The sequence below is a fragment of the Pleurodeles waltl genome, chromosome 9 (genome assembly GCF_031143425.1).
Source record: "Pleurodeles waltl isolate 20211129_DDA chromosome 9, aPleWal1.hap1.20221129, whole genome shotgun sequence".
In the NCBI taxonomy this organism is placed as follows: Eukaryota; Metazoa; Chordata; class Amphibia; order Caudata; family Salamandridae; genus Pleurodeles; species Pleurodeles waltl.
The window spans coordinates 383,054,822-383,069,104 of NC_090448.1; the positions used below are offsets into that span (position 1 = coordinate 383,054,822).

The window sequence follows — 14,283 nt, forward strand, 5'->3', positions numbered from 1 at the left end:
TCTAACTGCAGAGTCCTCACCATTTGAATATTCCCCAGATCGGGAAGCTTTTCAGCAGTACCTCTGCAGTGATGCCGGTCTTCTCTGGAAATGACATGCAGAGCCCATTAACTGCATTGGCCTATATTATAGCATTTATATAGCACCTACTATCCCTGACATGACACTGGATTGCTTTATGGTGAGTAGCACGCTACTCAGGAGCCCAGTGTTAGTGGTCAATCTACTGGTTATTGGAATTAGGCTTATGCTCTCAAAGAAACTATTTTGTGCATGTACTCCAGTTTCTTGGCTGTACATTAATGTCTTAGGTGTGATCATTAGAGGGGGTATGTGAGAGGTAAATGGCTGAATTAATATATTGAAAAGTTGCTTGGGGCATCGTTTTGAAGAAAGAGAGATTAAGATAGGCATGCAAATTAGAGTAGTATATATATATTCAGGAGGCATGCAGAAGGTATAAGTGAATAAAAGGGGCATTCAGAATAAATATCCGAGAAAAATATTAAACGTATAAGCCAAGGACATTTTTTCATGCAGGGTTTTAGGAATGGAGCAGAGAGATTTTTGCACAGTATGTAGTCTGTGGGTGTAAACCTGCAATAAGAAACACATTTTTAAATTGTACTGGAAAGGAATGTGCCTTTTTAAAGCCTTTCTAGAGACACTTTACCTTTCAACAGATGACAGATGCTTGCATCTCTGCAAAAAGCAACCCCAGACCTTTTTGACACCCTTTTATGAGTGACTGTTAAGAAGTGACATTAAGCATATCCCAATATCCATAGTTACCACTTAATTTTGACAACACCATTGAGAAAGCTCCTGTGCACTTCACCCCTCTGTAGGTGTGATATAAATACTTGCAAACCCAGAAAGGACACTTGTTTGTACTTACTTCAGTAGAAAGTTAAAAACTATTAAGTGCTATTACATTCTATACATGAAATCATGTTACACCGTTGTGGAAAGCTGGCTCTGTATATACTACATCAAAATGAGATATAGGGGGGCATTACGAACTCGCCGCTGGCGGTCTACAAAAGACCGCCAGCTCGTTGTAGACCCCATAGGCCACATTATTAACAGCAGCACCCGTCGCGCGTATCACTGCCTGTAAATCGGGCAGTGACATGTGGGATGGGGCTGTGCAGGGGGCCCCTGCACTGACTATGCCAAGTGCATGGGCAGTGCAGGGGCCCCCAGGGAGGACCCGAGGCACCCATTCTGCCAGCCTTTCGGCTGGGGGAAAACAGGTACATTATCCGGCGGGGAGCGGTGCCCTGTCGGTTATGTAACCCCGCCATCGCCAGGCTACCTGGCGGCGGTAGCCTGGCGATGGCAGAGTTACGCCTGTGGCGGTCCTGCCATGAACATAATATGGCGGTCTGGACCGCCATGTTCACAATGACCGCCATAGTGTGCACAGAGTCCAGGGGTTCCCCAAGAGGCTTGACAGGGGCAATAATAGATAATACTAATGCTCTATTTGTGGTAGTGTGGTCGAGCAGTTAGGCTTATCAGAGGGTAGTGTTAAGCATTTGTTGTACACACACAAGCAATAAGTGAAAACACACACTCAATGACTTAACTCCAGACCAATAGGTTTTTATATAGAAAAATATAATTTTGTTAATTTATTTCTTAAACCACAAGATTTATTTAGCAGGGTAGTACATTAAATGTAAGGTACTTTGCACAGTAATACTTAGAACTTTGAATGGAATCAACAATGTACACAGATTTCTTAAAAATGGCAAAAAGCCATTTTAAAAGTGGACACTGCAATTTTCAACAGTTCCTGGGGGAGGTAAGTAAAGTACAGTTTTTAAGGTAAGTAACAAACGTACGGGTTAAATCTCCAGGGCATGGGTAGCCCACTGTTGGGGGTTCAAGATAACCCTAAACACCCAGCACCAGCAACACAGGGCCAGTTAGGTGCAGAGGTCAAACAGGAGCCAAAATAACGTGGGCCCCTATAGAGACAGAGGGTACTCAGGTTCCAGTCTGCTTGCAGGTAAGTACCCGTGTCATCGGAGGGCAGATCAGGGGTGTTTGGAGGAGTACTGGAGGGGCCCCAAGTAGGCACAAAAACCACACCCTCAGCGGCACAGGCGGCTGGGTTCAGTGTGCAAACAGGGCATCAGGTTCTCAATATAACTCTATGGAGGGACCCGGGGGTCACTTAGGCGCTGCATGCTGGGCACAGGGGGGCCTCTCAGGCAAGCCACCGACTGGGCAAGGGTGAGGGCCGCCTGCTGGTTGTTGCTGCACAGGTGGTCGGTTTCGCTCAGGCCTGGGGGCTGTGGGTGCAGTGTGTCTCCAGGCGATGGATATCTTCGTCCCTGGCAGTCACGGTCAGGGGGGTCCCCGGGATTCCCTCTGCAGGCATCATCACGGGGGTGTAGAGAGGTAAGCCCAGGGTGGACACGTAGTTGGAGTCGCCTGAGTATCCTCTCTGGCTAGTTGGTTTCTCTGGACACGGGCCAGGGGCGTCGGGTGCATAGTAGTTGGACTCACGCCTCTGGAGTGAGGTGAGAGTCCCTTTAAAAATGGTTTCTTTGTCTTCTTTTTGGACAGGTCCACTGTCCACTGGAGTTTCTTGGTCCTCGGTGATGCAGGCAGACCCCTGGAGGCTTTTCAGGGGTCGCTGGTCCTGCAGAACGTGTTGCTTCTTCTCTTGCAGCTTTTTTGAAGCAGGAGACGGGCCAGTAGGGCCGAGGCCGAGTCAGTTGTCTCCTTCTCTTCTCTGCTGGGTTTTCAGCTCAGCAGTCCTTTTTCTTTATTGAGGTCCTAAATATTAAATTTAGGGGTGTGTTTAGGGTTGGGGGGCAGTAGCCAATGGCTACTGTCCCTGAGGGTAGCCACACCCTCCTTGCGCCCACTTCCTCTGGGGAGGGGGCACATCCCTATCCCTATTGGTCCTACTTCTCCAAAGCAAGATGGAGGATTTTTCAAGGGGGGGTCATTTCAGCTCTGGTCACCTTAGGGGTGGTCCTGGCTGAGGGGTTGACTCCTCCTTGTTTTTCTCATTATCCTTCCGGACTTGCTGCCAAAAGTGGGGGCTTGTCCGGAGGGGCGGGCATCTCTACTGGCTGGAGTGCCCTTGGGCACTGTAACACCAGCCTTTGAGGCTCCCCGCCAGGTGTTACAGTTCCTGCAGGAGGAGGTGTGAAGCACCTCCACCCAGGACAAGCTTTGTTTCTGAGCACTGAGTGCACAAAGTTACTCACCACTTGTGGTCAGAAACTCACCTGGAAGATGCAGGCTGGCATAGACCGGTCAGCCTTACACTAGCAGTTGGGCTAACATACAGGGGTCATCTCTAAGATGCTCTCTGTGCATTTTGTTCAATAAATCCCACACTGGCATCAGTGTGGGTTTATTGTGCTGAGAAGTTTGGTACCAAACTTCCCAGTATTCAGTGAAGCCATTATGGTGCTGTGGAGTTCAGAATGACAGACTCCCAGACCATATACTCGGTATGGCTACCCTGCACTTACAATGTCTAAGAATTGACTTAGACACTGTAGGAGCATAGTGCTCATGCAGCTATGCCCTCACCTGTGGTATAGTTTACCGTGCCTTAGGGCTGTAAGGCCTGCTAGAGGGGTGCCTTACCTATGCCACAGGCAGTGGTTGGTGAGCATGGCACTCTGAGGGGAGTGCCATTTCGACTTTGTCTTTTCTCCCCACTAGTACACACAAGCTGCAAAGCAGTGTGCATGTACTGAGTGAGGGGTCCCTGAGGGTGGCATAATACATGCAGCAGCCCATAGGGACCTTCCATGCCCACGGGGCCCTTGGTACCAGGGGTACCTTTTACAAGGGACTTAAGTGTGTGCCAAGGCTGTGCCAATTGTAGAAACAAAGGTACAGTTTTAGAAAAAGAACACTGGCCCTAGGGCCTGGTTAGCAGGGTCCCCGCACACTTCCAATCAAAGCTGGCATCAACACTAGGCAAAAAATGGGGGGTGGCCATGCCAACAGTGGCATTTTCCTACAACCGTACAAACTACACATATAAGCTTGTTATGTAAACACTAGCCAACTTAGTATATAAATAACAAGGCAATTGATAAACATGTTGTAGGAATCTTCATTAATATTAGTAAATTCAGTGCATAATTTGCACTGAATTTACTTGGTTCAGAAGTGCATGGCCAAGTGCAGCCCACTGCCCAACACTGGGCACTGGGCACCACACACCTGACACCATGGTCCACAGAATTAAAGCGTCTTTTGTTACACCTTGACTCTCCAGCATTCTCCTTGCCTTGTAGTGGCGACACTCCCACTCGCTGATGTCAGGTCCTTTCTTTCTTTCCATGTTACCATACACCGATCTGGACCAACCTCTCGTTTCTTTGAGACCCCTTTCACCTCAAAAATGTACAGTGGACAAGAGACATGTCCCCTTCCAAAATGACAGGTTTCAAACCTTGTACGGACTATTGCAAACAAATGTCCTTGACAAATCCTCATCAGTTTGCCTGTGGTACCTGGGGTAAAGTCACATGAAGGAATGAGGCCCCATACTCCCCACACCTTGGACAACAGGCTTCTCTATTAAAGTCCATCCTATTCGGGTGTCTAGGAGTGACATTGGTATGGTTAAGAAGTTAAAGTGTAATAATTTAAATCTTTGATTATAGGATACTCTCCTCACCAGCCCACAGGTTCGAGCCCAGTCCTCGTCTGTTAAAGATTCCCCCAAATCTCTATCCCAGGCCCTAAGAACTACATATGGGTGAAGTTCAGTGTCATCTCGGAGCAACTTATAAAACAGAGTATACAGGTCTCACCCCTCACACCAATGAAGAACCCACCCAGTATTCTTGAAGCTTGCAGCTGCACTGGTAACCCCGCCCAAATTTCCTTGACAGTATTTACCAGCTTGGCATAATGGAGGAAGTGCCCAGGCCCCACGCCAGATGTACCCTGTGCATCTTGAAGTGTGAGGAGCCCCTCTCCCGGGTATAAGTCCCACACTAAATTACAGCCACCTGCTCTCTACTGTTCCATAGACATGTCATTGGCTATTGCTCGGAAAGGCACTGGATCGCAAAGATTGAGCTTGAAGGGTGCACTACGTAACACTTTTGTCACTAGCATCTCCCATATTGCCGCTGTTTGTTCTACCAAAAACGGGACTGGGTTTTCAGAACATCACCCTCTCATCAGTAGTCGAGGGAGGGTATCCTCCTGTAACATACCCTCATATAATTTCTCCTCCCAAGTGTTAGAGGTTGTCAACCATTTTGCTGCATGCTGAAGTGTGGCTGCATAATAACAATAATGAATGTCTGCGAGGGAGTCTTCCTTCCTCCAGGTCACACTTTAGTGCCGGGAGTGCCACCCTGCTTCGTTCCCCCCACACACCAATGATACAAGCAGACGATCCAACTTCCGAAAAACTCCTGCCAAAGTGGGAACAACATGTTCTCGACAAGGGAAAGGCACCTTGGCAGGAAGACCATTTTCCTACGTGCGACCCATCATTGACAATGGGAGTCGTGATCAGAAGGTAATTTATGTCTCCAATTTTGTCAGGAGTGTATCTACATTCAGGCGCCTAAAGTCATTTTTAGCATGGGTCACCTGTATCCCCAAGTACCGGAATCCCTCCGTCTCCCATCGGAGTCCTAAGGACGGCAGCTGGGCCGAGGTCCTTCCAATCAAGCGCCTGAGTGGGTAGATGATCGTTTTGCCCACATTAACTTGCAAACTCGATATCCTGCTTGAAGGTAGCTAATAATTTCATCAGCACCCTAAACGAGTATGTCCGCGTTTTAAGGTATAGCAATGCGTCGTACACATATAATGAGACCACGTGTATAGCATGTACCACCTGTATGCTGTACTGTGCAAGATCCCTGCATAGCAATATTGCTAGTGGTTCAATAGCAAAATTGAAAAGCAAGGGAGACAGGGCACCCCTGTGTTGTCCCCTCCCCACTTTCCACGGCTCAGACAGGTCACCCCTAAACGGCACCTGAACTGTGGGTTCAGCGTAGAGCATCCGCACCAAGCCACAAAACGCATGCCCGAATCCCATACATCGCAGCACTGCCATCAAGTACAGCCATTCAACTGTGTCGAAGACTTTCTCTATATCTAAGGAAACCAGTGCTAACTCTTTAGTGCTGTCCCTAGTCTCATGTATGATGGGAGTTAGTCTGCATATATTAAAAACAGTGCTGCGTACAGGCATAAAATCACATTGATGGTCATGGATCAGGGTTTGGATAACTCCCCTCAGACTTGTTTCTAGGAGTTTATAGAGCACCTTCACATCCAAGTTGAGCATAGTTAGGGGTCTGTGTGATGACGGATCATCTAGATCCCTTCCCGGATTAGGCATAAGACACACTATTCCTTCCCTCATGGAGGGTGGTAACACTCTTTTTTCCTTAGCTTCCAGGTAGACCTCCAAAAATTTCCCGTTTAGAGTGGCAGAGGAGGTCTGTTAAAATTCTAAAGGGAATCCATTCCAACCTGGTGCTTTGGATCTATTGAGCTTCTTAATTGCCTCACCTAGGACCTCCAGCTGGCAGGATCTTTGAATTCCAGGGAGGACGAACTCAGCTGGTGACACCTTCCAGATCATGAGTGGCAGTTACACCCGAAAAGGACCATCTCTTGCCATGTCGTTCTCTGCATCATGATCTGCTACACACTGGCCAAAAAAGCAACCTCTGGAAGGATTGCAAGCTCATTCCACCAGGGCAAAGTTGCTACAACTGTACTGGCATATAGAGTTCCTATTCTGAATATCTGCCAGGTGGCTACATGGGCGTCACTTCATTCATTCACAAAGCACTGCTGTCTGGACAGCCAGGTATACCAAGAGGGGCAATTTGCTCACTCAGTTCTTCAGGACTTCCTGGATTGAGTCCAATTGCAGAGCAACCTCCAGATAGGTGCTGCTTTTGTATCTATTGGAAAGGTGAGGAATCTACAGTTAGAGGTCTTTATCAGAAGAACAAACTACTTACCTTTGGTAGTGCTCTTTCTGGTACAGACTCTGTCTAACCCTGATCCCTCACTGACACTACCTTCCTCCTCATCCTTTAATTTGGACTCTATCCATTACTAAAAGCCTTAGGGCCAGATGTAGGAAACGATTTGCGACTCGCAAACGGCAAAAATTGCCGTTTGCGAGTCGCAAATGTGAGTTTCCTATGCAGAAATGCATTTTGCGAGTCGGGACCGACTCGCAAAATGCATTTCCGACTCGCAAATAGGAAGGGGTGTTCCCTTCCTATTTGCGAGTCTGAGTGGGATGCAATACCATTTGCGACCGCGTACGCGGTCGCAAATCGTATCGCAGTTACCATCCACTTGAAGTGGATGGTAACCCACTCGCAAATTGGAAGGGGTCCCCATGGGACCCCATCCAGTTTGTGAATGGACCCCAAACATTTTTTTCAGGGCAGGTAGTGGTCCAAGGGACCACTGCCTGCCCTGAAAAAAACCCGAAACTAAAGGTTTCGTTTTTTTTTTTAAGTACAGCTCGTTTACCTTTAAGGAAAACGGGCTACACTTAAAAAAAAAACTGCTTTATTTAAAGCAGTCACGAACACGGAGGTCTGCTGACTACAGCAGGCCTCCATGTTTGCGAGTGCCTTGACTCGCTATGGGGCCGCAATTTGCGACCCACCTCATGAATATTCATGAGGTGGGTCATTGCGACCCCATAGCGAGTCGCAGTCGGTGTCTGAGACACCGTACTGCATAACATTTTGCGAGTTGCAAATAGCGAGTCGCTATGACTCGCTATTTGCAAGTCGCAAAATGTTTTGTTTCTACATCTGGCCCCTAGTCTAGGAATCTGCCGAGTGGTCAAAGACAACCTGCTGTTGGGGTTCTGCGAGTGGGGGTGCAGACAGCCTCAAAAGCAACTGACTTTAAAGTGCAAAAGTGCAGCCTCTATAGGCACCACACATCATTCTAGAGCAGAATGGTGTCAGTGCAGGGCTGCATGATGCCATCTGCTGGTGTACAAAGGTACTGCTGAAAAGGTTCAGGATCCAGTCTGACACCTGGGGAATATTCAAAAGGAGAGGAATCTTCAGTTAGATGGAGGGCCTGATTTATATTTCGGCGGACATGTTACCCCCTCACAATGGTGTCGGATATCCTGTCTGCCAAAATATAAATCCAATAGAATATAATGGAATTTATATTTCAGCGGACAGGATATCTGCATGGGCAGTGCAGGGGCCCCCATGGACATTCCTTTTACGCTTTTCACTGCCTGAATTACGGCCAGTGAAAAGCGCGACAGGTGCTGTCGCACCCGACGCACCACAACATTGCTGCCTGCTCTATTACGAGCCTGTGTTAATGTTGTGGTGTGTTTCCCGCTGGGCCGGCAGGCAGAAATGCTGTTTCCGCCCGCTGGCCCAGCAGGAAACTCACAATAGGTACCGCGGAAGGACGGCCCCATATGCCGTCATCCCGACGTGGGACTTTGGCGGGCGGCCTCTGCCGCCTGTCAAAGTCATAATGAGGGCCATAGTCTCACTTCTTACATATCACTCACTCCCTCACTTGCTTTCTCTCTCACACACACACACACACACAACCTGCTCACACATACACAACCCATTATCACACACTCTCTCACTTGCACACAAAACACTTGTGAATATATTTCATTATACTTACCTCGGCTGTCAGCAGAGGTCCTGGTCCAATTCCTGGTGCTCCATTTATCTGACAGAGACTTCTAGCAAGAGATTCCTTACCTTAGAATATCAGATCAGACAGATACCTCTCCCTTCCCTACCCAGAGTTGAGAGTGATGACTGATGCATAGCTTCCGGTCTAGGGCAGCTATCTGGGAGAGGTGGAGATCAGTGGCCTCTGGTCTCTGGCAGAGACTCAACTCCACATTATTCTTTTGGAGCAGAGGGTGCTTTGCTTGGCATTGAAACCTGTCCTGTCCTTCATCAATGGGAAGTTGGTCCCGGTGTTCATGGACAACACTACTACCATGGGGTACTGCAACAAGCAGTGTGTGTGGAGTCACTTGGAGACACATTGCGGCTAGAATGGAATATGGAACTCCTATACACTTTTCAGCCAATACCTCTTCTCCCCTGAGCTCTGAAAAAGATAAAAATGCACTGGTCCCTAGTTTTCCTGATGGCTCCATATTGGGTGAGGACAGTATGATATCCAGATTTCCTGAGCATGTGCATCTGTACTCCGAGCTGGCTTCCTCTGCTGGGGAATCTCCTTGCGTTACAACAGTGGAGGATTCTGCACTTAAATCTCCACCTTCATGCCTGGAGACTGAGCAGTAACAGTTATGGATCTTCGATCTTCCTCCTAAAGTTTGTGAGGTCATTTTGGCAGCCAGGCATCCACCAACAAAAACTGTATAGGTCTGCCATTGGGACAGGTTTATGGCTCAGAAAAAGGTTGACCCACGTTTCTGCACACTTGTCCGAAGTGCTGTTTGTTTTGTCTTTAGCCCAGCAAGACCTTGCTCTAGGCAGAGTTAAGGGGTATCTTTCGGCCATCTTTGCTTTTTCGTGGTTGCCCCATCAACTGTTCCTGTTTAAGTCACCCTTTGTGAAAGTCTTTCTGAAAGGTCTTCAGCACTTGTTTCCTCCCAAACCTTTAGTTATGCCCTAGTGGGATCTTAATTTGGTTTTAACCTATTTGATGTCCCCTCTTTAAACCCATGCATAGCTGCCTTCTAAGTCATCTGACAACCAAGATAGTCTTCTTGGTGTCCATCCCATCAACCAGGAGAGTCAGCGAGCTATAGGCTGTTTCTGTTCACTCTCCACACACCAGCTTCATCCCAGACAAACTGGTTCTCCGAACCTGTGCCTCTTTTCGGCCGAAGGTGGTGACACCTTTCCACGGTGGCCAGAACATCATGCTGCTGGATTTTTTTGCTCTGCCTCACCCCTCCAAGTCCTAAAGAATACGGGTCGGACAATCAGCTTTTTTTAGGGTTCATTGGAAAGAAGAAGGGGTAAGCTGTGCAGAAACAGAGAATCTCCCGGTGGGTTATACTCTGCATAATGATTTGCTGCGCATTAGCCAAGGAGCAATCCGCTGAAGGCTTGTGGGCTCATTCCACCAGGGCCAAAGCTGTCTACTGCATTAGCTCATGGAGTTCCTGTCCCAGACATCTGTCAGGCTGCCTTGTGGGCATTCTTGCACACATTTACCAAATACTACTGCCTTGACAGTCTGGTCAGTCATGACAGGCACTTTGCCCGTTCTGTCCTCCAGGACTTTTTAGTCTGAGCCAGTTTGTAGACCCACCTCCAGGGAGGTATAGCTTTGGTGTCTAAGGAATTTACCGCTAGATGTCTCTATCAGATGAACAAGTAACTTACCTTTGGTAACACATCATCTAGTAGAGACTCTACTGACACTCCCATCTTCCCCATTCTGCATACTGGAATTTCCTCCTTTTAAAGGTCCTTGTGAGCCCTTACAATCCGCATACTATTCAGTCAGCCTTCTGATGTGGCTTTGTGCTTCTGCATGAAAATAGTCATGAAAGGAACTAATGACAGCGAGCCGGCTTGGAGAGTGTGATATCAAGAGCTTCTGGGCATTAGAATTTGTCTTCTGATCAGGCTGCCCCTTCAGGACCTTCTGGCTCAGCAGCAGCAGGGCAGTCCCTTTGATGCTGAGCCTGCGCAATCTGCAACCCTCCATGAGTGGAAATGTAGCTGTGGCAGTTGACTACTTTTGATATATCTCACAAAGTAGTATATTTCATCTTGGCAGCCAGGCGTGCTTCTACAAAATGTGGTGATGCTAGATGATGAGACAAGTTTGAGTTTGGCACCTGTATCAGGGACCCTTTGCAAACCCAACTGTCAGATGCGTTACATTTTGTTTGGCCTTTGGCCCAGCAAGCACTTGCAGTGGACACTGTTAAATGTTACCAGCCAGCCCTTTCATCTTTTGTGTGGTTAACAGACCAGCTATCTTTGTTTAAATCACCTATTGTGATGTGTTTCCTCAAAGGCTTGGTCCAAATGTTTCCCCAAAGCCTTTCATAATGCCTTGGTGGAACCTTAATCTTAGTTCCCTTATGTGTACAGTGGTTCTCCTATGTGTACCATGTTTGAACCATTACACAGCAGTCTTCTGTGTCTTCTAACTCTGAAGACAGTTTTTCTCATTGCGATTACTTTATCTGTTCTTGTGAGTGTGCGTGAGGCCTTTTCAGTACAGTTGTCCTACACCACCTTCTTTCAGGACAAATTGGTGTTACTGATTTGAGTAGCCTCTGTACCGAAGGTTGTGACTCCCTCTTACTTCAGCCAGTCTATCACATTCCCAACATTCTTTACTTCACCTGACTCCTCAAAAGAAGAGGAGAAAATCCTTTGTGTGGATCCCTAAAAATCGCTGAGCTTTTAGGTCAGTCATACCAAAGACCATTGGTGGATGATCAGCTCTTTGTGAGTTCTGTGGAGCAAGGGAAGACAAGGCAGTGCAAAAGAGGACCTTATACATCCGGATAGTCCTCTGCATCAAGATCTGGCCAAGAAGCAGCCCTCTGATGGACCGAGGACTCACCCCGCCAGAATCCAGGCTGTTACTACTGTGCTGGCATGTTGAGTGCTTGTCTTGGATATTTGTTAAGCTGCATTCATGAACCACTAGTGCCTTAACCGCAAGGTCTGACGAGAAGGGCATTTTGGCCATTCAGTCCTGCAGGGCTTTTTGGACAAAGGTATTCCACAGACCCACCACCAGGGTTGGTGTCTATTCTAAAGTGAGGTATCTGTGGTTAGAAGCATCCATTAGAAGAACTAGGTACTTAGCTTTGGTAACGCTTTTTGTGGTATGTATTTTAATAGCAGAATCCTCACCTCCCTTCCATCTCCCCTGGCATCGGTGTGGTGCATATATGTTGTTCCAGCTGTCACTTCTGGGATGAAGTGGAGCAGAGTTGACATGGAGGTGCATTACGCCACCTACAATGCACAGGTGCTATTATGAAAAATCTTATGGTTCCAGTCTTGATGAAGGAAATATTCTAAATCATATAGAGTATCCACCACAAAGAGAGTGGCTGCAGGTAAGAAACTTGCCTATATGATCATTGTAAAGATATGTGTAAGCCAACAAGATGATGACATCTGGAAAAATGTCTGACCTCTAGCTACCAATGTTCTGAACATTCACTGGATTCCATTGTTTACAAAACACGCTAATGAGAAAGAAGATTTACATTTTTCTCAATTTTCTTTCATTACAATCATGTAACTGATGTAACTTAATGTACATTTTACCCATCCGTACCTAAAATGTCCTCTTGGAGTTTTGATTATAGTTTTTGGTGAACACATTTTTTTTACAAGATTCAGGAAAGTTTGCAGTATTTTTTTGAGTGTCTGTTTTGTATTGGTTTATGAGCACTGCTTAAAATAAAAATATTTATGACTGTACATTTATAAAACTGTGGATTCAGAAAGTAAAAATGTGGGGGGGGGGTGTATTGGACACAGAATGAGGCAAGAGAAAGGTAAAAGATATAGGAGAAGTAAAAGGAATTAAGGGGAAAACAAAGTTAAATTATAAAACGAACAAAAGAAAGAAAAAGAAAGAGCCAAACTGTGAAACAATATGGAAAAGAGACAACAAAGTAAAAAACAGCAAAGGAAATATAAAAAAGTTGACTTGGTTTGCAGTTTCTTGTTGGTTCCAGAGGCATGACTTTGTTCTTTTCACATCCTTTCTTTTCTTTCAGGGAATGTGGTTAATGGAACCATTGCCAGACAAATGGTGGACATGCTTGTGGAGTCCTCCAGTAATGTGGAGATGATCCTTAAGTTCTTTGATATGTTTCTGAAACTGAAGGATATTGTGGCTTCTGATGCTTTTCGCGACTATGTCACTGACCCCAGGGGACTCATTTCCAAGAAGGATTTCCAGAAGGCCATGGACAGCCAGAAACAGTACTCACCTTCCGAGATTCAGTTCCTTCTGTCATGCTCCGAGGCAGATGAAAATGAGATGATCAACTATGAAGAATTTGCCAACCGCTTCCAAGAGCCTGCAAAGGATATTGGATTTAACGTTGCTGTTCTATTAACTAACCTTTCAGAACATGTTCCCCATGACAACAGATTGAAGAACTTTCTGGAGCTGGCTGACAACATCATCAGCTACTTCAAGCCATATTTGGGTCGAATCGAAATTATGGGTGCAAGCAAAAGAATTGAACGTATCTATTTTGAAATTAGCGAAACCAATAAGGCCCAGTGGGAGATGCCTCAGGTGAAAGAATCCAAGAGGCAGTTTATCTTTGACGTGGTCAATGAGGGTGGAGAGTCGGAGAAGATGGAGCTCTTTGTAAACTTCTGTGAGGATACCATATTTGAGATGCAGATCGCAGCTCAGATTTCAGAGGTTGAGGAGGAGAAGGAAGAGGAGGACGATGATGAAAGCGAGTCCACAGAGGGGGCTGAGGCTGAGTCAGAAACAGCACCAACTGAGTCATCCTCAGCTTTTGGTGAGTTCATGGATAACGTGGTGAACTTTTTCAAGATGTTCACTTACAAAAACGTACGAAAGCAGTACCGAAAGGTAAAAAAGATGACCCTGAAAGAGATTGTGATGGCAGTGGCATCTTTCCTCTGGACTGTATTCATTGGAATCCTACACTTCATCTACAGTGTCTGTAAGGGCTTCTTCCTGATCGTATGGCACACCCTGTTTGGAGGCAGCTTGGTGGAAGGGGCCAAGAAGATCACAGTGACAGAAATTCTGGCTAGTATGCCTGACCCAACACAGGATGAGGTTCATGGTGATGGGCCACCAGCAACTGACAGTGCTGAAGTTCAGGAGGCTGGAGACGAAACAGATTTTGTTGATGCAATCAAAGAAGAAGTGCAGGAGGAGGACACTGAAATGTTTGGCATGGACCTAAAGAAGGATGGTAGCAATTATAAACTGAGCTCTCCAGACGCACCTGGTGGGCTTGGAGACATTGGCGAGTCTGCACCTGCGGAGCCTCCAACTCCAGAAGGGACACCCATTATCAAGAGGAAGTTAGGTGTAAGTTAACAGAAGATATCTATTGCCTGGTGCAGTGGCACATATGTCCTGAAGCCTAGTGTTATCAGTATTGCTTAAAGTGGCATGCCTCCCCTATCTCACAAATATGCAGGCCTTACTTGAGCTTTCGTAGTGCCCTTGTGACTCCTTGGTGGTGTCAGTGCTGCATTTTCTGCCTACCCATCATACTTGCAAAGAGACACACATTCACATGTAGATCCCCATATT

The 14,283-nt window shown here is 46.7% G+C and overlaps 1 protein-coding gene across 8 annotated transcripts in view; it reads left to right on the plus strand.

The window, feature by feature from the left end:
* RYR1 (ryanodine receptor 1) overlaps positions 1-14,283 on the plus strand; it is a 1,068,376-nt gene that overhangs the window by 951,696 nt on the left and 102,397 nt on the right. For all 8 annotated transcript variants that reach the window (XM_069206982.1, XM_069206985.1, XM_069206986.1 and 5 more), the window contains one exon: positions 12,746-14,055. In XM_069206982.1, the coding sequence (XP_069063083.1) occupies positions 12,746-14,055 (1,310 nt within the window). The remainder of the gene's footprint in view (positions 1-12,745; positions 14,056-14,283) is intronic.